A 27,776-nucleotide genomic window follows, 5' to 3' on the forward strand; every position below is an offset into this window, starting at 1 on the left:
GCTCCTGGGCTACAGTGCCGACCATCTAGTGCAGGTGAAACTGCTTATCACATATAAATATACATATACACTGTTGTATGATAATTATGACATAACAGTGTTGTACGACTCACACTTCTACTAAGCCCGCCCCCAGACTCCTGTGAAACTAGCCAGTGGGAGTCTGGAGCCAGCTTAGAAGGAGTATGGTGCCTTAAGATGCATACACATAGGGGGTAATTCTGGTTCATTCGCTCAGATCCGCATTCACATCCTTGCGAGTGACCCAGATCCCGTTTTGCGAATGGTGGTACACCGGCCCACCATTCGCAAGGCGAGCACGGGCGCATGTTCACACTGGCTGCGAATGGATGTTTTACATAAACTTCCATTCACATGCCACTGGGACCCTCCCACATCTTTCAATGGTCGCGGGCCATCGAAAGATGTGGCAGGTGCACGCATATGTAAGGTTGTTCTGAGCAACCTTACATATGGGTGTACGCTCGTGGGGAAGTGGGATCACCGGATGTCAGCTGCTCGCCCCCCAGATGTAGGTCACGGCTCAATTAGCATGTGAACGCCCAGTAAATGCGCATGTGCAGAAATATTGGGCCTGTGCGAACGCATGGGGGCCTGTGAAAGGACCAGAATAAGGTCCATGGTGTGATTTGAGGCTATATAGCCAAAATAGGAATAGTTAGCACAAATCAGTGTCTATAGGGCTGGTGATGCCGGTACACTCGTTTCATCGCCATCGCACAAACAAAATAGACTATGCAGGCAATCTAATAACTCACCCAAATGTAACTTTCTCTGCACAAGTTACATCTGCCCCCCTGCAGTGCACAGGGTTTTGTCCATCTAAGAAGGAATTTGCCAGAAGGAGTGAACCAGAATAACCCCCCTGGTCTCAACACAGAATGCATTTATGCTTCATGTACACCCGGTATGTCCAAACGATGGCCCTCTAGCTGTTGTGAAACTACAAATCCCATCATGCCTTGCCACAGTTTTGCTATTAGGGAATGCTAAGACTATGGCAAGGCATGCTGGGATGTGTAGTTTCACAACAGCTGGAGGGCCACAGTTTGGACATGCCTGATATACACCTTATACGCACAGGCTGAAGGTAATTATATCCAATAATGTTAATAAATAAATGTGCATATAGAAATCAAAGGTTTCACTATATCAGCCCCGTTTAAAAATGTCTGCCCTGCAGAATACTCCCATATTTCGGAATTATGGATATGGAAGACCAGTAAACTAAATTCTTTCCAATATCCTTTAAAACAACTATTTATTTTTTGGGCAGTGAAATCTATTATATGTTAGGCAGGACTTTTTATGTTATGTTTTTGTTATGTTATGTTGTATGTTTACTATCATTAGAAATCAGTTTTATGGTGTGTACACACGTTAGATGTGCCTTAAGATCCTATCCACGATCTGATCAGATAGGATCGTGGATAGGATCTTAAGGCACATCCGATTTGCATCTTATCTTGACTATATAGTGCAGATCTGCATTATATAGACAAGGCAGCCAAGACTTTCTGGCTTCCGATACGTGAACGCGCATCGGGATCGGATCGGGATCGCAAGGGTTAAAACCCTTGTGATCTGCATCCGATGTTGATCCGATGCCGATCCGATGTTGACTATATCGTCAACATCGGAAAGGAAATCAGACCATGTGTACACAGCATTACACTTGTGTCTCATAAAGACCTAAAACGGGCAGTGCAAGCGTAAAATGAATTATATCTGACCACTAGGAGGCACTGCTTATTGTTGTCTGAGGATATTTTAGTTTATAGCAAAGACAAATTGGCAAAGTACTCTAAATGGTCATTCCCGCTCTAATACAGGGCCCAATTCAGAGCTGCTCCTGCTCGCATGGCTGCAAATTCGCAGCACGGTTGTATTTTGTTACAAATGTCTTTGGTACTTGTGGAGATTCACGGCGCCAGCGGGGCTCGCTTCGCTCGACCACGCTGCGGGCTCGGTGGCTCACTACGCTCGCCACGCTATTTAAAATCAACTCCATGCCAACATGGATAGAGGAGGTATGAACTATCCATGTTGGCATGGAGTTAAGTTACTTTTTTTAACATAGTTTGTGGCGAGCGTAGAACCCGGAAGTAGCACATGCTGGCGCCGTGAAACTACACAAGTACCATGTCTTTTTTAACAGTACACACTAAAATATGCATGCTGGGCAGCCAATGAGAAATAGGTGTGTTGTGGGTGTTTCATGGGTGCAGCTTCGCAGTCCTGCGAAAGGGGGCGTGAGGGTGGTCACGTGGCAGCACACTTACAGGTGGAATTCTCAAACATATACACATTCATGTTCTCCGGCTTTCACACCAACCATTTGCAGCTGCTGGCGAGCAAGTCTCAGGCTACGCATGCCAGCGAATGACTTGACACATGTGGACCATCATCAATCAGAGCTTATAATTGCCTACCCACTCACATGCTGCTATTCCACGTGCAAGGAGTCTGCCCAACAGTTGTAAAGGTAATATGCTGTACAAATGTATAATATACACTTTTATCTCTTATATATTTAGCCAGATCTGTCACTCATCCCCACTGTGTATAACGCTGGTTGGGGTTACAAGAGTGATTGACAGCGTTATACACACAAAGTTCCCACCCAGCGTTATAAACATCCCTGCCCCCCCCCCCCCCCCCTAGGGAAAAGACCAGTGTTATACACACCACCACCGCCTTAACATCACCTCCCCTGCCCAGCCAGGGCTACAGTACAAACCCACCATCCACCATGGTGTAGGTGAGCAGCACCCCCCCCCAGGACCCGCGATCTTACGACCCCCCCACGATTTACGGCACACCCCCTTCCCGCGGACCCCCGCAACCCCCCCTTCCCGCGATGCACGCCCCCCCGCACGTTTTACGGCACCCCCGCAACCCCCCCTCCTGCGATTCATGGCACCCCCCACGACCCCCTCCCGCAAATCGCCCCTCTCGCGATTCATGGACCCCCCTTCCGCAATTCACGGACCCCCGCTATCCCCCCTCCCGTGAATCAAGCCACCCACGCAATTCACGGCACCCTCCGCGCCCCCCTCCCACGATTCACAGACCCCCGCAACCCCACCTTCTGCGATTCGTGCCCCCCCCCGCTATTCACGGACCCCCACGACCTCCCCTCCCGCAATTCGCGGCCCCCCGCGACCCCCCTTCCCACGATTCAGGCCCCCCCCGCGATTCATGGACCCACACAACTCCTCCTCCCGCAATTTGCAGATCCCCCCTTCCCTTGATTCAAGTCCCCTTCCCCGCACCCACCCCCCCCCCCCCCCCCGCGATTTGTGGGCCCCCGCATCCCCCCTCCCGAGATTCGCAGACCCCCACAACCTCCACTCCCTCAATTCGTGGACCCCCCCTACCCGCAATTCATGCCCCCCCGCGCCCCCCCCCTTCTGCGATTCACAGCACCCCCCTCGGCCCCCCTTCCGCAATTCACGGCACACCCCGCGATTCGCGGACGCCCGCGACCCCCTCTCCCACGATTCACGGACCACCACAACCCCCCTCCTGCAATTTGCGCCCCCCCTTCCCGGGATTCACGCCCCCCTGCGCGCGATTTGCGGACCCCCGCGCCCCCTCTTGCGATTCACGAACCCCCGCGCCACCCCCTCCTGCAATTTGCAGACCCCCTTCCCGCAATTCCCCAGCAGCGAACCCCCGTGACCCCCTCCCACATTGCACGGACCCCTGTGAGAACGGGGGATCCTGTACCGCCAGAAGCAGGTGCCGCCTCTAGGTGGGAAATCCGGCCCTGGCTGTCGCGCTGCAGGTTCCCTCACTGCCAGAAGCCAGAAGTGTCCCCACGGTCCTCTGCACCAGCGCCACAACATTTATCAATGTCTTTCCCACATACCACTATTATACAGCCTCCTGCTCTCATGCACGCTCACTCCCTCCCAGTGGGAGGAGACGCTCACCCACTGCTGGGAGCTGCATACTGTCCCCCACCCTCCTCCAGTTCTAGGGATGCCCATCGACCATCAATGATTTCAAATCACCGATGGTTTATTGCCAATGTTGAATACTTTTGCCATCAATGTGGTTTCCAGATGGTTTCCCTACATCAATGGCAAAGGAGAACTGATCAAGTTTCAATTTTTTTTTTTAAGGTGCCGGGACACAGAGCATAGCTCCGCCCCCCCCCCCCCCCACACCCTGAAGTCCCGCCACCGAGTTCTGATTGACCCACGACCTATTCAGTCAGATATAATGGATGACCATCGATAGCTACAACAATCGATGGTTATCCAAGTAATATTTTACTACTATCGATGGCAGGGTGCAAAATCGACATCAATGCCAACCATCAATGGAGTCTGCACCAATGGCCATCCCTACTTTGCAACAGCCAAAAACCTTTACTACGCCTCATGCCCACACACCCCTATCACTGCCCTGCCTCCTGTTCTCCTGCCCCGTAACTTCCGTCAGTGGGGACCCTTACGGCCTGCCAGTGGGAGAACACATTGACTCAGGGGCACCGTCCTGTACTCCTGCGCTGGCATGCTGGATGCTCACCCACTGGCTGGAGCTGCACAGTGTCCTGCACCCTCCTCTGCACCAGCGCAAAAGCTTTAGTCCCCCTCATACCCACACACCCCTATCACTACCCAGCTTCCTATTCTCCTGAACCGTAACTTCCACCCCTGGGGAGTCGCTGACGCTGTGTTGCCTACATACCTCTATCATGCCTCATAGCCCAGCCTCCTGCTCTCATGCACCCTAACTCCCACCCAGTAGGAGGAGACACTGACTCAGGGCCACCGTCCTGTACTCCTGTGCTGCCACGCTGGACCCTCACTCACTGGTAGATGCTGCACAGTGTCCCCCACCCTCCTCTTTAGTCCACCTTATGCCCACACACCCCTATCACTACCCAGCCTCCTGTTTTCCTGTGTTGTGACCTCCGCCAGTGGGGAGTCACTGACTCAAAAACACCCTACTATACTATTGCACACACAAACACACACACCTAAACAACAAGCACACACCCCCCCCCCCCACACCCACAACTATCACTGTACCCTCCACACTATCAATGTACATCTTACTCTGTAAACGCTTTTTAATTAAACAAAACAATACACACCCCCTTCCACATCATATGCTCTCTATTTAACACATTTCACCTATAACTCAAGTTGCAATACAGGCATCTTTCATACAATTCTAACCATATTTCACACAATACAAATGTTCACAAATTAAGGGGGCGCAGCCCCTTACGCCGGGGTGAAGAGCGCCCGTAGGGTGCGATGAATCACCTAGTATGCATATACTTTGTTATTGCTATTAGTTTATCTGCCTGCATTTTTTTATACCAATACAAATATTAAACCAAGTTTGCCACCCTAAAGATGGTTAAAAACAGGGCTATTTTTCAGCCGGAACGGTCCGGAACGCCGTTCCTGAAGCCCAGATTAAAAATGACGTCATCAGGAACGGCGTTCCAGAACCTGCTCCAGGCCGCCCAGCACCCGCATCGCCTGCCCGCTCCCCGCACACCGCTCCCCTGCCCGCTTATTAAGAAGTTCAGGAGAGAGAGACGTGCAGCACTGCAGCAGCAACATTCACCTCTCACGCTGGACCGCTAGCCAATGGGCGCTTGCGATCCAGCAGCCAATCAACTGGTGACTTCTGGACCACGAGCGCCTATTGGCTAGCGGTCCAGCGGGAGATATGAATTGAGCGGGGAGCAGCGAGCAGCACAGGGCTGGGGCCCGCCGAGTGACTGGATTTGTGCAGCGGAGAGGGGGGCTGGGGAGCAGTGAGGCCGCCGCTGCCGAAATACAGTCCCCTCCCCATGCTATATATCATTCAGCAGCAGCCCCACTCAGCCTCCCCTCCTCCCGCCCGCTGTCCGCCTCTTTCGGCGCTGTCCCGCCTCCTCCTCTAGTCTAAAGGCAGCGCGGCTCCAGATGTCAGCACCATCTACATGTGCCGGGGGCGGGGCCGGGCATGTCAGCAGCAGAGGTGATCAGTGGCTCCTCGAGGCACCGGGGCTGCGCCACATCAACCCTCAGCGGTAAGATTGCCTCTTTGGTCGGAAGGAGGTAGTAGTCTGTGTGCCATGGTGCGGGGGTGTATGGCAGCAGTGTATGTATGTAAGTATGAATGAGACTGTCAGTGCATGTATGTATGTATGAATGAATAGGGAGGGAGGTAGTAGAGATAGCAGAGGGGCTAAAATTCTACTACATAAGATGCCTGGCTCACTCTCTCCTCTCCTTATCCCTGTGTCCCCCATATCTCTCCCCCCCCCCCCCCACCATCCACCCCCTCCCTTGATCTCTCTCCTCTTTTTGTCCCCTGTGCTCACCCCCCCCCCCCATCTATGTATGTGAGCGGCATGGTATGTATGAGAGCGGAAGTGTATGTATGTATGAGAGCGGGAGTGTATGTATGTATGAGAGCGGGAGTGTATGTATGAATGAGATCGGGAGTGCATGTATGTATGAGAGCCGGAGTGTATGTATGTATGAATGATAGCGACAGTGTATGTATGAATGAGAGTGGGAGTGTATGTATGTATGAATGAGAGCGGGAGGGTATGTATGAATGAGATCGGGAGTGCATGTATGTATGAGAGCCGGAGTGTATGTATGTATGAATGATAGCGACAGTGTATGTATGAATGAGAGCGGAAGTGTATGTATGTATGAATGATAGCGGGAGTGTATGTATGTATGAGAGCGGGAGGGTATGTATGTATGTATGTATGTATGTATGTATGAATGATAGCGGCAGTGTATGTATGAATGAGAGCGGGAGTGTATGTATGTATGAATGATAGCGGGAGTGTATGTATGTATGAGAGCGGGAGGGTATGTATGTATGTATGTATGTATGAATGATAGCGACAGTGTATGTATGAATGAGAGCGGGAGTGTATGTATGTATGAATGATAGCGGGAGTGTATGTATGTATGAGAGCGGGAGGGTATGTATGTATGTATGTATGTATGTATGTATGAATGATAGCGGCAGTGTATGTATGTATGAGAGCGGGAGTGCATGTATGTATGAAAGCGGGAGTGCATGTATGTATGAGAGCGGGAGTGCATGTATGTATGAGATTGAGAGTGTATGTATGTATGTATGAGAGCGGGAGTGTATGTAGGTATGAATGAGATCGGGAGTGTATGAATGATAGCGGCAGTGTATGTATGAATGAGGCGGGAGTGTATATATGTATGAATGAGAGCAGCTATGTATGTACAGTATGTATAAGAGCGACCATGCATGTATGTATGTATGAATGAGAGCGCCTATTAAGTGTAAGGAGGGGCCCTTAAAAATGTTGCTATGGGGCCCAAAAAGTTCTAGTTATGAAGGAAGGATTAGGAGGCGCAAAGTAATTTCTGTAACTTTCAAACACCTGCCTACTTCTGCTCTTCCTTCTCTACCACCCCCTCTCCTCCTCTACCACCTCCTTCTCCACCTCTACCACCCCCTTCTCCTCCTCCTCTACACCCCCTCTCATCCTATACCATCCCCTCTTCTCCTATACCATTTCCTCTCCCCCTATACCACCCCTCTCCTCCTCTACCACCACCCTTCTCCTCCTCTACCACCACCCTTCTCCTCTACCACCACCCTTCTCCTCCTCTACCACCACCCTTCTCCTCCTATACCACCCACTCTCCCCCTATACCACTCCCTTCTCCTCCTCTCCCACCCCCCATCTCCTCCTCTACCACCCCCGTCTCCTCCTCTACCACCCCCCTTTTACTCCTCTACCACCACCCCTATCCTCCCTCTCCTCCTCTACACCCCCCTCTACTCCTATACCACTTCTTCTCTTCATCTACCCCCCTATCTCCCCCCAGCATCCCGGGGTTCAATATACCAACATCAGCATCTTGACTGCCATCAAAAGACCAGCTCCAGAACCTCAACATTGATCGGGATGCCAATGCTGGAATACAAACACCCGGCATCCCAATCGCTAAGTATTCGGGGCAGTTGGGATGCCGGATGTTGGTTTAGGTAGCAGAGGGGAAACTTAGGGTTAGGCTGCGCCTGCGGGGCAGCTTAAGTTTAGGTGGTGGGGTACAGGGGTTAGGTTTAGGCAGTAGTAGCAGGGAGGGTTAAAGGGAGAGATCCGGAGTATCCGTATCGGGATGCCAGTATCGGGGCCAGCTGCACTAAGCTTCAAAAAGTGATAAAATGGAGAGTGATAAACACCCAACTAATCATCTCATAACTGCCATGTCACAGACTGTGTTTAAAAAATGTCAGGCTGGAGCTGATTGGTTGTTTATCACTCTTTATTTGGTACTTGTTTCCTAGCACGGCGCCCATTGCATCGCATACCATAAGGCATACAATGGTATGCGATGCAACGCGATGGCACCCGATGTCATACAATGTTAAAATTGTATAACATCGTATATGGCATACAATGCCATACAATGCGATGGTATACGATTTTAAATTGTATAGGCACCCTAATGGGTGCTTTCAATGTTAAATGGACCCCCTATAAGATTATTAATTGTATAAGCACCATAATGTTAAAAGCACCCCCACGACAACCCCACTATCAACGGCAACCCGAAGTGTGGTGAGCGCAGCGAGCCTGCGAGGGGCGGCGGTACGCGTCCTCTGACCTTTTTTATACCCCCACTATCCATGTCGGCGTGGAGTTGATTTTAGATAGTGTGGCGAGCGCAGCGAGCCACCGAGCCCGAAGCGTGGCGAGCGCAGCCACTCGCCACGCTTCGGGCTCGCTGCGCTCGCCACACTATCTAAAGTCAACTCCACGCCGACGTGGATGAAAAGGTCGGAGGACGCATACAACCGCCCCTCGCGGGCGCGCTGCTCTTGCCACACTTTGGGTTGGCGTTGATAGTGGGGGTAGCGTGGGGGTGTATTTCACATTATAATCACCCATTAGGGTGCTTATACAATTTAAAATCGTATAGGGGCTTATACAATTTTTAATCGCATCGCATGCCATATGCCCGCATGCGATGCGATGCGATGGCATACAATGTAATATCGTGGGCACCGTGCTAGGAAACAAGTACCCTTTATTTTATCACTTTTGAAGCTTAGTGCATCTAGCCCTCAGTCTTTTGATTGCCGACATCCACAACCTTTCTAGGGATAACCATCGACCATCGATGTTTAGAAAACATTGATGCTTTATGGCTGATGTCAAATAGTTTGGACATCAATGGGGAGGACCAGATGGTTTCCTACCATCGATGTCAAGCTTAAACAAATCATTTTGTTTCGCTTTTTCCTGGGACACGTAGCATAGCTCCGCCCAGGACACCTGTGGAGCCCGGCCTCCACATTCTGATTGGCCCACAGGCCAATGGATGACCATCAATATGTAAAAACATCTATGGTCATCCATTGCATAGTTATGCACCATCGATGGCCAGTTGCACTTTTGCCATTGATGACAAACGTCGATGGCAAAGGCAACCATGGCCATCCGTAAACCTTTCAGGAATACCTGCGTCTGTAGCTCTCAGTCTCACCCTAACCCTTGAGCTCTGCCCGATGACCCATATGGAGCTTTCGGTATGTGTGGCCAGTGACTTGCATGTATGTAGCGGGATTTGTGTATGCCACTACCACCATCACTGCGCCATATTAGGGATGGCCATCAACTGTTGAAGATGCAAAATCATCAATGGTTTATGGCCGATGTATAATTGTGGAATAGTTTTGCCACCGATGGGGGAGAACCAGATGGTTTCCCTCCATCAATGCCCAGCATAAATAAATAGTTTTGTTTTTCCCCACCCCCGTGTTTTTATTGGCCTACAAGCCAATCAGTTAAAAAAAAAAAAAAAAAAAAAGAGAGAATGACCATCGATGGTTAAAACATCGATGGTCATCCATTGTATAGTTTGACACTATCGATGGCCAGTTGCACTATTGCCATCGATGGCAACCATAGTCTACCCCTACAAAATGTATACATTCACCAGCTCTTGCCAGCGCCGGGCACCACGTGTTCTAAAGCATCTGAGCGGCGCGCGTGACGTTGCTGGGCGTGGTTAGCCAGCGGAGGGGCGGGACGTGAGGCAGCTATTTGTAGGCGGCTGTCGGACTCGGTGGTGAACCAGCTGGCGGCATAGAGGCGGCGTTACTGTGGTGGGCGGTGACCTGAGGTGTTTGCCGATCTCGCGAGCGTATCCCGGCTGCTGCCCGCCGCCTCCTCCCGTCCTCCTCCTGCTCACTCGGCGCCTGAGGGTAAGAGAGAGCTCCCGGTGCAGGGGGAGACGCAGGACGGCAGGAGGAGAGCAGGGAGCTCGCTGGTCCGAGCCATAGACCTGCACTGACCTCAGCCGGGGGGGTCCGTCCGTACACCTCCCCCCCACCCGGGGAGTGCCAGGGAGGGCAACGCGGCCCCGGTGAGTAGCGCTGCTGGCTGCTAGAGGTGATGACCCGGCCGAGCCCTGTGCTCATCCCATAGGCCCGCGCGTCGGCTCCGGGAGCCGCTGGGTGCACAACGTGTGAGGCATATGCATGGGGCTGCCCTGGCTGGTGCCCCTGGGGTGGGCTGCCCTGGCTGGTGCCCCTGGGGTGGGCTGCCCGGGCTGGTGCCCCTGGGGTGGGCTGCCTTTGGCTGGTGCCCCTGGGTACACAAGGAGGGGAGCTGTAACAGTGTATACCCTATAAATGGTGTAAGGTGGAGATCAGCCCTGTAGTATATACTATACCCTGTTGCCTCCTGCCCACCCATAACTGATGCCAGCTTGGGTACAGCGGCTGCATGCCTCCAGTGCTCATGCCTCTTGGCTAACGGATATTTTGGGGTCTGTGCTCGCAGCTGCTGCTACCTGGGCCTGCATCCTACACACTCCGCTGCTTGTTCTTATCTATAGAAGTCTCCTGCCTGAATTGTTTGTTCTGAGGATAGTGGCTGCTTGCTGATAAGATAATGGAACCTACATTCACTTCATGTTCAAAAGTCAATATGCAGCATGATAGTACCGCTGGTTACAATGTATAACCTAGCTGAAGATTAGAGCACCTACAGATACATTCTGTCAATATTTAGTTGCCTTATCTGGAAAGACTGCTAACCCTGTCTTCCTGTTGTGTTTGGCTGATGTAGGTATTGAGGGCTGGATGTAGAATGCTTTGCCCAGGTTGTAATGGTGGTAAGTAGCTTGTGTGCTCAGTGTTCTGTAGTTCCCTATTTGTAGTTCCCTCTCTCATTCCAGTCTCATGAGTAATGTACTATGATGGTTTTTTCTATTACCCCACAGCACCCTCGTAGCCATTGGCATCTAGGGTGGCTAAGGGCACTTGTAGCTCTGTCCTTGATTAGTGGTTCAGGGCCAATTAATGTTGTTCATGGGAAAACTATAATGTAAGCTCACATGTGGGCCCACTTCCCACATTCCCTTTCTTCTCTTAATTACACCATCTTCTACTCCATACTCCCTTATATTGCTACCTACCTGGCTGCTGCAACAACCAGTGGCGCCGCTGATGGCTGCCTAGGCGCTGTGCAGCTCGGCAGGTATGTGTTCCCTGTGTGATAACTGTACTGTCCCTGCTTATATTGCTACCTACCTGGCTGCTGCAACGACCAGTGGCGCCGCTGATGGCTGCCTAGGCGCTGTGCAGCTTGGCGGGCATGTGTTCCCTGTGTGATAAATGTACTGCCCCTGCTTATATTGCTACCTACCTGGCTGCTGCAACGACCAGTGGGGCCGCCGATGGCTGCCTAGGCGCTGTACAGCTCGGCGGGTTCATGTCCCTTATGTGATAAATGTACTGTCCTGCTTATATTGCTACCTACCTGGCTGCTGCAACGACCAGTGGCGCCGCTGATGGCTGCCTAGGCGCTGTGCAGCTTGGCAGGCATGTGATCCCCGCAAGTGATGTCTTAATGCTCTCAATGTAATGCGTTTAATGTCTCAATGGAATGTGTAAAATGTCTCAATGGTATGCATGTAATGTGTCGTCGTCCCCCCCCATTTCATCCCTGCTGATGCTGCACTGTAATCCACAAAAAATTCCTAGTGTGCGCAAGCACACATGGCCAATAAAGTTGATTCTATTCTATTCTATTCTATTCTTAAGAGGCCTACACATAGGGCGACACTGCTGAGTGATCTGAGTAATGTATGTAGATCGCTTGGTTCATAGTGATGTGTCGGTGCTGAGACCAGAGGGCGCTGGCCCTGATGGCGATCTCACTAGATTTATGCTTCATGCAGGATTTTAATATCGGGGCAATAGTGACATGCGGGGTACCGCGCATCGCTATGTTCCCTACACACTTAGTGATTGTAGGGGCGTTTTCTAAGCTATCTAGTCAGATCACTTAGAATATGCCCTGAAGTTGCCCTGGGGTGTAGGGCCCTTTGGGCATCAAGTCCCTTTGATTTCGTCCTCTTGTGGTGCTAAATGAGAACCAGTGCTCCAATCTTCTATATGGACAAACGGAAGAAAATAGTCTCTCCCCACATAACTAATGCCCAGCTGAACAGGAGGGGATATGAGTATCTGCTTGATTCCATTAGCCATGAGGGGGGATGGGTTGCCATTGCAACAGCTTGGAAACAATGTCAATATAGTAAGGTGCCCATGACACTAGAAACACTGTCAGTAAAAAAAGGTGCCCATACACATTACAATTATTGTATACAGTATCACATCTTGGTTTTGAGATGAATTCTAGTACAAAAAGTATGTGCAGCACATACTTTCTGTATTAGATCTCATCGCAAAACAGATGAGATGTAATAGTATATACAATATTGTGTGTGTGGTGTGTGTGTGTGTGTGTGTGTGTGTATAATAAATATACTTGTAACGTCTATGGGCACCTTTTAGACTCTAGGACAGTGTTTCTAAACTTCTGTCCTATGGACCCCCTTAAAGGCTTTCACACTCTCCTGCCGGGCGGCGAAACCCCGCATGGCCAAAAGCCGTGCCACACGTAGTTAATAATGGACACGATTGTGTCCATTCACACGAGACAGCCACGGCTCGACCACCCGGTTGTAGCCGGATCCCACCACTAAGGACGGCTGCCGGGCTGTGGCCATCCCCTCCATTGTAAACATCTGTGTGGCACGGCTTTTTGGCTGTGCGCGGATTCGCCGCCCGGCAGGAGCCGGGGTGTGTGAAATAGCCCTATCAGTGCATGCATTTCAGGTCTCCACACAGAATCACAGGTGACATAATTGGCTCCACCTGTGATCTCTTTAAATGTGATGGTGAATAATCTGTGCACCTGCCAGGTGACCTGGCTCCTGTGAGTTTAAACATTAAAAAAATATATATATTTAAATTTAAGTAGACATGCTGGAGATCCAGTGGCCTCCTGGGTGGACGGCCTCCCAGGATTTTTCCCTGTAATTTCAGTGGCCAATCCGCCACTATTGGTAGCTTCCAAACAGTTTGTTTTCCATATCACCTGGCAGGTGCACTGAGCTCATTTGCATGTGAACTGCTGGTAGTGTTCTTTGGGTACAGCAAGGCAGGGCTCCACAAATCCCAAGTCACCATGGTGACTAAAATATGCCTACTGACCAGATTTGCAGTGACCCCAGCTGGCTGGTGATGAGTGCACTGCATGCCTATTGCATCCAGCAGTAGGGATGGCCCATTGGGGCAGTTGCCATAGATGGCGATTCTGCAACCAGCCATAAATAATATTCAACTATTTAATTTATAACAATCGATAGTTTTGGCTATCGATGGCCATCTATTATTTTTTACAGAATGGCCTGTTGTCCTGTCACAACTTGGGGGCCGGGGCTTCTGTCAAGGGTGGAGCTATGCTCCAAATCACAGTACCTTAAGGGGGGGGGGGGCCACTAGTTCTCCTTTGCCATCGATGTAGGGAAACAATCTGTTTCTCCTACATCGATGGCAAGAGTTTTCACCATCGGCCATAAACCATCCAAGATTTCAAATCATTGATGGTCGATGGCCACCCCTATCCAGCAGTAGTCATGAAGAATCGGAATCAATCCCTGTTCTGTGATTGGAGGTGGCTTTGATGCTGTCCAAAGCAGCCTTCATTCTGCCAGGCTAGCACCTGGGTCACTCATTACAGCATTGGAAAGCACCTGGGTCACTCATTACAGCATTGGGAAGTCCAAGGCATCTGGAAGCCACTGAACTGCTGTGCTGTGTAACCTGCTTTCTGGGCTGTTCATATTGAAATGGCTCTTTCTGCAGAGCACAATGGTATCCGTGCCAGCAACAGCCGGGGCAGAGTTGACCAGGGCTACTAAATGACACCAGCTCCCAGGACTGCCAAATTGACCAGCTCACCTTTTTGAGGATAATCTCCACATCTCTCATGCCTAGTGTTCTTGCAGCTGCTCAGCCAAAAGTCCAAGTGCTTGTCAAGGTTTATAGTGTGTCAGGGTAAAGCTGGCCATACATCAGAAAGATCGATCTTAAGATCGATTGCGCTCATGATTGTGTACAATTTCCCTTGAAATCCCCGGCAGTCCTTGGTTGTTTTTGGACACACAATCTACATACAATCCATCTTACAATCAGTCATACAATCCATCTGCTGTATGACTGTGTATGCAAGATGTGCACACAATCTGCATACAATCCATCATACAATCCATCTGATGATTGATTGTATGATTTGTGTACACAAGATGTGCACACAATCTGCATACAATCCATCTTACAATCAATTGAGATTGTATGATTGGGTACAATATCTTTCTGATGTATGGCCACCTTAAGTCTGAGGACAATGAAGGGACATGAGTGATCAGTTTGGTTGTGGATGATAGCATGGCTCCTAAACATTTAAGCTGATCCTAGACTGAAAAAAAAAAGTCAAGCCCTGCAATTAAAGGCCCATACACAGTGGGCGACTGAGCCGAAAGCAGCTCAGTTTAGTCATTTGAGCCGCCCAGAGTGTACGGCCAGCGATGAGAGCTGATGTGTGTTCCTGCAGGTGACTGACATTCGTCTGCTGGTTTCACCAACGGACTGGACTACTTTCTATAGCCTCCTGCCATTCAAAGTGGCGAAAATCACTAGGCAGGGGGGAAATCGCTCAGTGAGTATATGCATTAAATGATTTCTCAGCCCAGCAATTACTGCAATCACTGTCCATACACACTGGGTGATTTTGAGCTGAAAGCAGCTCACTTTCACCATTTGAGCTGCTTTCAGCTCCAAAGCCACCCGGTGTGTACGGCCCAGCGGTGAGCACTGATGTGCACTCCTGCATCGTCACCGACCGCCTCAGCGGCGGGGTGGACCGCTTTCAGTAGCGTCCTGTTGAAGAAAATAGCTTTGACGGGTGAAAATCGCTCAGTGTGTATGCCCCTTTACTTTTATATATGATACTTGGCAATTTTAGGGCCACTTTCTTACATTTTGTTTGCTCTGTTATGTAGGAGTGTAATCGCTCATCTGCATCTGTGGTTTTTAGGTTGGGTACACTCTTAGCAGTACTTGGGCCAATGAGTTGATCATATATTCTGCTTTGTGATATAAAACCTAATGACAGTATATGGAGCACCCAGGAATGATTCTCACCGAAAGCCGTGTAACTTGTTTCTAGGTGGAGTAGTTCTTTAATGCATACTTGTGTTGGCATGTAATATATGCAGCCTGCATAGTTGCCATAGCTAACAAATATGCAGGTGACATATATTACATATCCCGACTGTCAAAACCCCAACACTTGGGGTCCTGACTGCCACCAGCTTTTCTCCCTTGTGTGGGGCCACGACCCCCATAGAGGGAGAATAGAATAGGTGGTGAGCGTAGCGAGCCACTGTGCCCGCAGCGTGGTGAATGCAGTGCTCTCGCAAGGGGCTTCATTGCGACCCCCAGCTGTCTGAGTTCAGGCAGTCGGGATCCCAACGTCGGACTATTGGCTGTTGGGGTCGTATACCACACCCAATCATACTGAGACACTTACCCAACCCATAACCTGTAAAACACCCTCTGAATGCCACAAGCTTTTCCGTTTTTTTTGTTGCTGAATGTCTGAGGTTCCCGTGGCCACTTCAGATGTTCAGTGTCCCCTTGCATCGAATTGATGCCGCTTTCAGATCGCAAATGCAGGGTCGCATCGGGACTTTTAATCCTCTCCCGCCGCTCTACCTCCCCCCTCTGTCTATCTCTTCACTGGCTCCCCATTCCACCTACAAGGCTCTCTCCTCCTCCACCGCTCCTTACCTCTCTTCCCTGATCTCTATCCACTCTCCCTCCCGTCCTCTTCGCTCCATCGCTGACCGCCGACTGACCTATCACCTCCTCCCACTCCCGTGTCCAAGACTTCTCTCGCGCTGCCCCCCTGCACTGGAACAACCTCCCGCCACCCATCAGCCTTTCTGATTCCCTTACCTCCTTCAAGCGCTCCCTCAAAACCCACTTTTTTTGACTAGCCTATCCCTCCTCTTTTGATCCTCCTATACTTCCTCCGTTCCTACTTATCCTATTGTTTTTTTGTTTGTCCACCCACCTCCTTTTTAGTATGTTTACACTTATGAGTAGGGTCCTCCTTCCTCACACTCACCCTACCTCTTTACCTCACCTGTGCTCCTGTCCTGTTCTTCCCTTCCTCTACTTCATCTTCAGTCTCCTCGACAATTTCGACACCTACTTCTGAACTGATGCTGATTTTTAGTTCTATTAGCTATACCCCTATTTATGCTGTATGTTATCAACACACCCTGTACGTTACCTTGTAATTTGTTTTTTTGTTTGCTATGTATGGCGCTGCGGACACTTTTTGCCGCCTTTATAAATAAACTTACTACTACTAGTTCAGCCCTGGTGCGACCCTGCATGTGCTGTCTGTTCACACTGCAACAGCGAACCGGCAATGTGAAAGGGGTATGAAATCAAAGTTGCAGCATAAAGATATTGCTCTAGCTAATTCCCCTAGAAATTAGGTGACTTTCTCTTTGCTTTCAGAGAGAAGCTGTGTTTGTAGCCTGGTTGTAGGTTCTGCTGGGAAGCTCCCTCCTATAACACGAGCCGCGTGTGTGGAATGGCCCAATGTGTAGTATCTACTCCCAGATATAGTGTTGAGATGGCTGTAGTCTAAGTGGAGAGTCTATGCAAACATGCCATCTCTGGTCATGCCAGACGCTTGGGTTTAGTAATATCTCCATGGGGTATGTAACTGCAGTTTTAATTACATATTTCCTGGTTTCTTCTAACGGGAAAACTTGTGTTTAAAATGTGCAATGCTTTCCATGAGGGGTATTCAATGCCCTGACGGCAAGTTCTCGGTGGCGTGAAGTTCTGATAACTTGCCATCAGTCTTCAACTCACTACCCTGAGTTGAGGTTCACTTGCCATCTGCCTCCTCGCCTGTTCCCTGAGGTGAGGTGGAAGCAGCGAGTGAGGCCATTTAAAATGGCTAGGCTCACAGAAGGCAGAGCACTCGCTATACTCGCGGCAAACCTCGCTGTTCAGGAGATCCACGTTGGCCTCTTACAGTGAGGATTTGGCTCTAACATTGAGTATGGCGAGGGGGTTTCACAGCAACGAAGGCTTATATTTGGCGAGGAAAAGCCATATTCGCCATACAAACCCCTTCGCCGGCAGCATTGAATTACTGCTCCATGTGTTATGGCACACAACACGTGGTGTACATTGCCAATCACTGCTCCTACTGACTTACCCAAATTGCCTCCTAAAGGTTTTCTTGAAAACGTATAGCGCATGGTTATTCATTAACGCCACCTTTTGGTTGGCTTAAGTAACTCTCGCTGCAATTTGATATCTGAGAAGGTTCCACCTGCCAAACTTTCCTGGGAACCTTTCCACAGCAGCCCAAGTTTCCCACCAGTGTCTGAGACTTATTTAGATATGGCTTGGGAAGGAGCACCTGTCTCCACGTAGTATCTAGTAGTGACGCATAGTACATACTACAGATCTGGTATACTGTGACCCATTGTAGTCAGGGTATGATGTGCTGAGGGATCTAGATCTTGTTCTCTTGTGTCAGTCTGGCTGACTAGTTACTCGTCTCTTTAACATGAGCATATATTTTGATTGCGGCTTATATATTCACCACTTTGTACGTTGTGCGTTGCATACTTTGTCCCTGTGAATATGTTGTAACTGTGCAGAAAGTCAGCTACTTTCCTATTGTCCAGCAGCGTGTTGCCAAATGGCAACTGTGTGCTTGTGAAACAAGAACACTGACTTCCTATGACTTACACAGTTGGCAGGGAGTGTGAATGAAGTTATGTAAATGCTTGGTGATGGGGTAATGCAGCATCGGGGATGTTTAACCAACATAACCTTCTTATGCAATGCTACTCCTAAGTGTGGTAATACTATATTGTACATTGGAAGGCCTATTCCTGTTCTACAGCCATACACTATCCTGAGTAGATGACGTGCCAAGGCCTGTGTGCCTACATTGCAGGTATTCCTATGCCATGAGCATTGCACCACTTCTAGCAAGTATGACCTCAATAGGTGCTGCTGCAAAGAAGGTTCCAAGCGTTTATTTGTATGTACTTGCAGGCCTGTATAAGGCATACTTCTTGCCCTATAGGTTCTCAAACTTTGGTTCCTGTTGGTCTCGTCACTCATTAATAATTAGGTCCTCATGTGAAGCTTTTAAAATGGGTCAGTGAATAACTAATGCACCTGCTAAGTAATCTGGCAAATACAAAAGGTTTGTAGCTCTGGGGACAGTTTGAGAACTACTTTCCCAGCTGGTTATGAAAACTTAAGGTGCCCATACACTAGTAAGATTTATCTTCAGATCTGGCTGGTTGGAACAAAAACATGGTTATGGATGAGTGACAGTTTGTCAGTTTTCCAGCATTTCCAAGCAAATGGTCAACTGTCATCTGCTCTCATCCCTAACCATGTTTTTGTTCCAACCAGACAGATCTGCAGATAAATCTGCGTGTGTATGGCCACCTTTACAGTATTAAAATATCGCATGCACCATTGCTGGGCTGTACACACTGGGCGGCTTTTGAGCAGAAAGCAGTTCAAATAACAAAACTGAGCTGCTATCGGCACAAAATCGCCCAGTGTGTGTATAGGCCTTAAATCACTGGTTCGCTTATTCGTTTGGGCTGTAATTGGGAGCTGCGGGTACCTTGTGGTGCCATATAAATAAAGGATGTATGTATTTTTTCTTTTGGCGGTGTCAAATATTAACCCATCTTTCTTTTCCAGGATAGCCTGGCCTGAACCATTACCTTGCACAACCTTACTGGATAGTGGGCTGGACAGCTGAAGGATTGCCTCTGAACCTATAAAGTACATCTCTGTGGAATATGGGTCAGAAGGTCACAGGAGGTATAAAGACAGTGGATATGAGGGATCCGTCATACAGGCCACTAAAGCAAGATCTCCAGGGCGTGGACTACTGTAAACCTGCTCGGCTGGACCTCCTGTTGGATATGCCTCCAGTATCTTATGATGTACAACTTCAGCATTCGTGGAATAATAATGATCGGTCGCTTAATGTTTTTGTCAAAGAGGACGACAAACTTGTTTTTCACCGGCATCCGGTGGCACAGAGCACAGATGCCATTCGTGGCAAGACTGGTTACACACGAGGCCTACATGTGTGGGAGATAACGTGGGTCATGCGACAGCGAGGGACTCATGCTGTTGTCGGTGTTGCAACTGGGGATGCACCGCTCCATTCTGTAGGATATACCACACTCATCGGAAGCAATGGGAAATCCTGGGGATGGGACTTGGGTAGGAACAAACTGTACCACGATGGTAAAAATCAGCCTAGTAGAACATACCCTGTTTTTATGGAGCCTGATGAAACGTTCATAGTGCCAGACTCTTTCCTGGTGGTTCTAGACATGGATGATGGTACTCTAAGTTTTATCGTGGATGGACAGTACATGGGCACTGCCTTTAGAGGATTAAAGGGAAAGAAACTCTATCCTGTGGTCAGTGCCGTTTGGGGCCACTGTGAAATCCGAATGCGTTATTTAAATGGACTTGATCGTAAGTAATCTTTTGCCATAGATTAAATCTGGTGTTGGTTTAAAATGACAGATACGCTCAAATATAAGCATCACATGACCATAGGGAAGCTGTCTTATCTTGTGACCTTATGCAATGAGAAGGGGTGTTTGTCATGAATGCAGCAATTGTGGGTGGACACCATTGCACGTGAAGTTTACCTGAATCTAGGCCAGTGGTTCCCAACATCAGTCCTCCAGTACCGTTAACTGCTCACATTTTCCAGGTCACCTGGCAAGTGCACAGGTGTACTCAGTATTCACGGGACACATTTTAGAAGATCCACAGGTGCAGCTGACTTCAACTGATTCTGCATGGAGAGCTGGAAAATGTGAACGTTTGGGGGTTACTTGAACCCTCTAGCTCAGTGGCTCCCAACCTTGTGCTCATGTCACACAATGTAGAATGTAAAGTGTGTGCTAAGTTATTTGTCACTGCCTGTGTTCTCAAGAGAGAGCACTGGCGATGATTAGTTATTTCAAGCATGCTTGAAATATGTAGCCTGGTGATAGCAATGCGCAGGGCCGCTCCTCACTATGGATGGGGGCCAAACACACGGCGCGATCAGTGGTTCATTTCTAGGCTATCTAGTCATTTCACTTAGAAATAGGGCTTAAATTGCCCTGTGTGTATGCCCCATAGGAATGAACTGTAACTATTGGCAGTATTACATGTGCATTAGAATAACTGCTCAGTAGAAATTTTTGATCTCTGTACAGTAATGGTGTAATTGTGCTGCAATGTGACTATTAACTGCTTTAGTTTTCTATGCATCCAGGAAGACCAGATCAAAGATTTGTCTGACTGCCTTCATTTCCCCACTTTTCTTCTGCTAGAAGGGAGTGTTAGGGTGACCATGCACTAGGATTTTTCATGTTTTAGAGATGTTGGCTCACCAAGCCTTTTAGGCAGGCTTGGCTGGGATTGCATATGATACATCGTATGCAAAATGACTGCATATGGCAGGGCTTCACAATAACATTTTCTATATCCTCTTTTTTTTGTCTTTTTTTTTTTTTTTGTCTTTTTTTTTTTTTTTTTTTCCCGATGGGGTGAGATGAGGGGGTCGAGGTGACTAGTGATTTCGCTGCCCCTGCTGACTTCCAGCAAGGGGGGGGGAGGGGCGGCAGTAGTTTGCACTACTGACTTCTAGCAGGAGGGGAAGAGGGTGAGTTGGGTACCACTGCCTGCACTGACTTCGAGGGGGAGGGGTGTCGGGCACCGCTGACTTCCAGCATGAGTGGGGGTTGGGAAAAGTCGTGGGGGAGACGCGGGTTGGGCGCCGCTGACCTGCTTATGATCAGGTTCTGCTTCCTCCCTCCCTGCAAAAAAAAAAAAAAAAATTGGTCACCAGGAAGCAGGGCCCTGGTATTTGTCGAGCCATGGCCTACAGTGGATCATATGCAGTCCTGCTGTCCTAAAGGTTCTCAAGGATTACAGGCGACTTCTCTCAGAAGTCGGCCTAATGTATCGCCAGCTTTACAGGTTGTCGTGGTGTTTAACAAATGTTTTGCTTTCTCTTTTTTGTGGACAATATCATTAACTGAGTCAGTTTTCCTATGAGCCAAATATCCCTCCATGATATGGTGAAGAGGTGCAGGCCTTTAAATCTAGAGGAACTAAAATGTAATTTTGTATATAAGATGTGGTCCTAGATTAAACTTTTGTCCTCCGTCGTGATCTTAAATGCATTTTACCGAATTTTCGTGGGACTACACAATAAGGGGATCTGGTCCCAGACAGCTATTCAATTGTTGCAGCTATCAGGCTTGATCAGCATTTCATTTCAGCATTTCAGCCTGCATCCCCAGGGGTGGCGAACTGAAATGTGCAGAAAGTTACCAGTTTTGACTCTCAAATGGGACTTGTTTCCAATAACAGGCGTGATCAGTAGCAACAACTGAATATCGCACCAGAGAACTCCAATCGGTCTAGACAGGAGGGCCGGGCAGCAATAACAATGGCAGTTGCCCCCTAATACAAAAATGGATGCAGACTAATAGACTAATATGGTCTAATTACCAATGACTCAAGACCAATCAATACTTCAACCATAATCTTGGTATGACTAATCAAGACTGCTGATAACAATTATGCAGAATACTCCAGTGCTCTACAAAATGGATACAAACACAACCCATGCCTAAAATATTGGATATTAACTAACTAAAGCCACATAAACACCATCTTCGGTGCCACCGGTCAACTAGTGCGTGTAAACAAAATTATATTGGTTACAGATGGACATGCAGGTCCTTGGCTAGATGGGCAAAGTGTACCTTCATGTTCCTGTGGGGTGGAGAGGGGGGAATCGTTGATGACATTGAGTGTATTTTAAAGAATTCACTCAGAAGGGCTCTAGACCAGGGGTGGCCAAACCGGTCCTCAAGATCTACCAACGGTGCATGTTTTCCAGGCAACCTGTGGATCTATAGTAGTAATGAATGCAGCAGGTTTTAAAATGTGACAGTTGGTAATGACTACAGCTGGGTAACCTGGAAAACATGGACCTTTTGTAGATCTCGAGGACCAGTTTTGCCACCCCTGCTCTAGACCTATAGGGCGTATGAGACTTGTGATTTTCGTCTAAAAGCAGATCAGTTTCTTGCTGTTACGGTCGACTTTGTTCCCTAACTGTTTACGGTGTGCTGCTAGTATAGAGGCATAAACTATTGGCAAAGCATCTGTCATTAGCATTGATGTACATGTCATTTTCTGTTCTCGTTGCAGCTGAACCCCTGCCTCTCATGGACTTGTGTCGGCGGTCTGTTCGTCTCGCATTGGGAAAAGAGAGACTGAATGAAATTGAAGTGCTTCCACTACCAGAGTCTCTTAAAGGTTACCTACTCTACCATTGACATGCTGCAGGTGGCCTTGGACTCTCCTCTGTGGTGGACGAGTTTCCTTTTTTTTTAACCCAGTGCTATGCATCCCAAGGCTCCACTTTTATCCGAAATGCTTGCTGGTAGGAAGATGGTGGAACGGTTTCCTAACATGCATGCTTCCAACTACAAAATACCTCTGAGCTTTGTGGAAATTTATTATTTTTTTGACCTTTCTTCAATCGGGATTTTTCTACGAAGGATATCTGCAATGTTGTGTCTTTAGTCAAGTGCATCATGTTTAATGTGGTGGTTGACCAATTATTTTACTTCACTCTAACCTGAAGTTTTTTTGTTTTTTTTATGTGCCCAAATGGGTCCTGATGTATGTCACTCTACATTTTAAATGTTTGTCTTGTCCTTAACTGCTATTGTGCCTCAAACACTAAGATGAGGAGTGTTCACTCCTAGGGGGTTTATGAATCAACCGTTATCAGGTTTATGCCTAATATTTAAGAAAAGCAACCGTTACTAGCCGTGTCTTGTTGGTAAAGCATTGCGTTATTAAATATCTACCATAAACTATGAAAGCATTTAAAACCCTATGCTAAACCCACTAGCCCACTGTTTGCTCATTCTATGGCTAAGGGTCGATCGTGGTAACTTGTACGAACCTTTATGATTCTATACTCAAACGCAAGTCCTATTCTGAGCTGATCCTGCAGGCTTCAGCGCCTCGTGTATCCGCTTGACGGCTGGTGTCTTTTTATAGTTTGTTAGAGGCTCTTTAATTCTTGATGTAGCCTTGCCCCCATCAAATGGCTGAGCGCTTTGCCCGGAAGCTCACACGCTATGCCCCATTCGATTGATCTGGACTGTGCTATTCTCAGCAGTGATGAGTTTTAATCTGGACTTCTCACTTGTGCTACCTATTGATGAAATTATCTTGACGCCTCTGGATATTAGTGCAATATGAAAGTATGGGAAGATGGTCAATAAGCCTGTCTTCTTCTTTTTTTTTTTTTATTATAATGCTTTAAAATATAGCCCCTAAATATATAAACTTTTTAATTAATTTTGCATGTAGGACCCTTATGTTAAGGTTACGGCTTGCAGAAATACATTTGTCAAGTTTGAGTATAACCGGTTTTCATTACAACCTGGGTGGCTGATAAGTGGCTCTTGCCTAGGTTTAGCCTACATCGGAGCACATCTTACACTCCTGTGCATCAGTCCACAAGTGCTGCTTACCAATCACCATTACAGACCTTTTAGCTCCAAACAAATGAAGAAAGCAATATATGCACAGGTACAATGGCTTGTCTGTTCTTGTATGTCATGTTTGTAGCGATGTGAATTCCTGTAAAGTGTTGCCGCCACCTGCACGCCGTGGAAATTAACCATCTATGGGCAGAGCTAATCTTGAGGCTGCAGCCTGCAGCCTCATCTGGCCATCTAGGTTCTAGGACGTTACTTCCTCATAACTCTGACTTATAAAGCATTATTTGGCTTTGCCCATAGAGCGTTTTTGCCTCTACCTGTGGGTGACTGGTGCACTGCAAACACTGCTGCTGTAGGGTACTAAAAAAAGACTAGATTTTAAAATAAATGCACGACAGTGCCAAGACTGAGAGGGCGATGTACCGTACCATCATATGTTGCCTATAAACCGCAGTGTGAGGACTCTCGCTGCTTTGCACATCAGAGGAAGCTATACAAGACCCCTCGGGTCTTTGCCTTTTTTTTTTTAATAGACTTTCTCTCTGTGCAAGTAGTCTTCCGCTTAACAAAGTGGCTTGGCAACGCTCTCCTCACAGTCTACATATTGTTGCTTGTACAGTTTTAATCTCTTTATAATTCTGTTAATAAATTCTGTAATAAAGAAATAGTTTATTAAATATGAACATGTGGTCTTTATATGTATCTACATTTGACAAGGTTGCAGTAATGTGATTCCCCCCCCCACACACACACACACACACACACACACACACACACACACACACACACACACACTCTTCCTTTAAGTGTACTTTTGATCAAAGAATTAGCCTTCATACAGACCGGTTAGACCGAAGTATTCAGTGGATACTGAACAGATAACTAATGCAAGCTTGACATCATTTCACTTTTAAATCTGGACACATGACTTTGGTTCTGACTGGCTAAGGGTTTTTTTATCAGCCACCGAATCTGTGGTATCACAGCCTTCATAGGATATAACCAATCTGCATTTACCTGTTAATTGCTACTGAACAGTGGTACATACCGGTGTGCCGAACACTGTCAAGACAGGCGAACTAACCTATGGCTATACCAGTGTGAATGTTACCATTCACTTCAAATTGCAGCATACAGTCGCAAAGGGCCAGAATGATCATACTGCTGTTGTCAGGGCTCTGTGGCTGTCCAATGGCTGCTTTTAACCTCTAGGAACTGCTAGGGTATTTGATCATTAGGTCAACAGGCCTTGGGTCGCCACCTGAAATAGATTGATGGTCGAAATGAGTCTTGTTTCTTTGTGCCGACGAGCTAGACCTGAACATGTGTTCAGTTAATGCTTGTTTTGACTATTTTTGGGAATCCCATGGGTGTGGGGTTTTTATGTAATGTTCAGAACACTTGTATTATGAACCATGTCTCATATAGCACAGCAAATTCGATGCACTTTACAATTGGAAACGTTAGAAAACTGGGTAGTTGGGTCAAAAAGGTAGGAGGGCCCTGCTTAGAACGTATAGATTCCGGTCTATATACCGGCAGACGCTCCGTTGAGTGATATCGGGAAGGCTAAACCCAAGAAAATGCACATAGATTCCCATGCTGAATATTGGAAACTAAATTTAATCTACTGTTAGTAGAATTCTGATATCTTTGTTACCTTTATTTGTACATATATGGGTAAACCCACTGCTCATAGATTAACACAATGTCAGCATATTCATCCTATGGACACTTCTTATAATGACCTACATAATGACATGGTCAATGTTGGATAGATGGTATTGTCTACCTTGGCACCTTGCATTGATTAGACTTGTGAAACAAAGCCTAATGTGGGATCTATGTAATCCCTCTAAATCTGTAATTAGCCATGTTGGCTGCATTCATGAGCTCACATCACCGGTCTTAAGAACTTTAACTTCACACAACGTTGCTCATAGGAGTAGCTGTAGGTCAAATAATCTCATTTATTTATACTGTTCAAGTTTTGCCCAAGAACCCCTTTTTGCAGAAAAACACATTAGGCAATATGAGACATGTTTGGTGTGGGCTATTGGTGGGAAGGAGCTTTTTAAACTTCTGGATGGAAGTTGTCAGATTTTTCCCAACTTCTTGGAACCTAGTTAATTACACTTGTCCTCTTTAATTGACCTCAATCTGTAAGTACGTAATGAAGCTTATTTGCTGGCAATAACTTTCCAATAACCTAATGAATATGAAAATAAGTACCTGTACAGTCTCCAATACTTTGGTACTAGTCTGCGATGCTGTCCTATGTGTGGTGCCAGGCTAGTGATTCATCACTCTTATGTACTTCCAGGTCCTACATCAGTGACGTTTCTGCAAATGGCTATAAAGTTTGTATAAATCGTGCAGATGAAATTGCTGTGTTATTTATTTTTTTGCATATCTTTTCTCCTTATTGCCCCCTTAGCTCCGAAATGTTTAACTTGCACACAAATGTCTGGGCTTCAAGAGGGGCAGCTAACGATCTTCAAGATTATGATCTGAAACAAAAAAAAAAATTTTTTTTTATTTAAGTATTTCTGGTGACATGACTAAATTTGAAATTCACATATCACATATGCATTTTGCTATTAAGGCATTTTCTTTGCCCAGTTTGGCAAAGTTGCTTAGAAAATGCCCCTGCATCAGTGAGTGTAGGGGCAACAGCAATGCGTTTCCCCATGCATCGGTGTCCAAGATTGATGGACACTGACAATCAATATCGCTGGTCGCCAGTGTTCTCCAGCTCCTGTGTTCCCTTTTAACAGCCATACTCCCTCTGTACTACAGCCAATGCCAGCGTCTAGACACCTATAGCGTACGCGGCCACCCTATACTAACTCGTTTTAGGGTCATTTGGAGGAACGCTGTCTATATCCAGGACAAGAAATCCCCTTTAGCTATTATTATAGTGCCTGAGAACTCAGCTGCTAGGCTAAGCCCCAAACCCTGGAAGCAGGCCTTCTACATCATCTGGGGGCACAGCTCCTGCTGCTACCATTATATAATGCACCTATAGGATTACATCACACTGTAGTCTGAGGACACTTGAGGTTAGTCCCTGTGCAGCCATACAGCCTTTATGCATGTGCCAGCCTAGTCTCTACATGCACAGGAGCCACACAGTGCCTTTCTCTGTTTTAATCCCAAAAACCCAGGTTGCACCCTTTCAGACAGCCAGCAACCTGGCTTTTTGGTATTAAAACCTTAGTGGTGGGGTTTTGTTTTTTTTGGAGCACTTCACACTGGGCAAGTTTTTAATGGGGAGCGCTCCCTTAAAAAAAAAAAAAAAAAAAACACCACTGCCACCCTGGGTCTGGGGTTTTGTTTTTTTTGGAGCACTTCACACTGGGCAAGTTTTTAATGGGGAGCGCTCCCTTAAAAAAAAAAAAAAAAAAACACCACTGCCACCCTGGGTCTGGCCAGTTATAAGCCGGCACCGAAGACGTCAATAGAAAACCCAGAGGGGAGGAGGTGCGGCAGAGGGGAGGGAGCCGGGCAGCGCTGAAGCTGCCTGAGTTCAGTGATTGAACTCAGCAGCGCTTCCCAGCTCTAAACAGTGGCAATCCCGAGAATTTTCCGGGCTTGCCAGACTGGACACTGAGGCACAGCCCGGAAAACTCTTGGGATTGCCACTGAAGCGGTTAATATCCAGAAAAAACCCAGGTAAATTTTGAATCCGGGTTGACCTTTTCAGACAAACTTGGGTCTACAAACCTGGATCAAGGTAAT

At 47.7% G+C, this 27,776-nt stretch overlaps 1 protein-coding gene across 3 annotated transcripts; it reads left to right on the plus strand.

The window, feature by feature from the left end:
• Positions 1-10,112: 10,112 nt before the first annotated feature.
• On the plus strand, positions 10,113-24,718 carry SPSB1 (splA/ryanodine receptor domain and SOCS box containing 1). Of its 3 annotated transcripts, XM_083163303.1 has the most exons (4): positions 10,118-10,418; positions 11,126-11,171; positions 19,180-19,974; positions 22,723-24,718. In XM_083163303.1, the coding sequence occupies exons 3-4, from the start codon at positions 19,281-19,283 to the stop codon at positions 22,848-22,850; spliced, it is 822 nt and encodes a 273-aa protein (XP_083019429.1). In that variant the 5' UTR covers positions 10,118-10,418; positions 11,126-11,171; positions 19,180-19,280; the 3' UTR covers positions 22,851-24,718. The 3 variants fall into 3 exon arrangements, with proteins under 3 accessions (XP_083019430.1, XP_083019429.1, XP_083019428.1); XM_083163304.1 differs by lacking the exon at positions 11,126-11,171 and having other exon boundaries at positions 10,113-10,257; XM_083163302.1 differs by lacking the exon at positions 11,126-11,171.
• Positions 24,719-27,776: the final 3,058 nt, after the last annotated feature.

The sequence above is a fragment of the Crinia signifera genome, chromosome 19, assembly GCF_055691185.1.
Source record: "Crinia signifera chromosome 19, ASM5569118v1, whole genome shotgun sequence".
Lineage (NCBI taxonomy): Eukaryota > Metazoa > Chordata > Amphibia > Anura > Myobatrachidae > Crinia > Crinia signifera.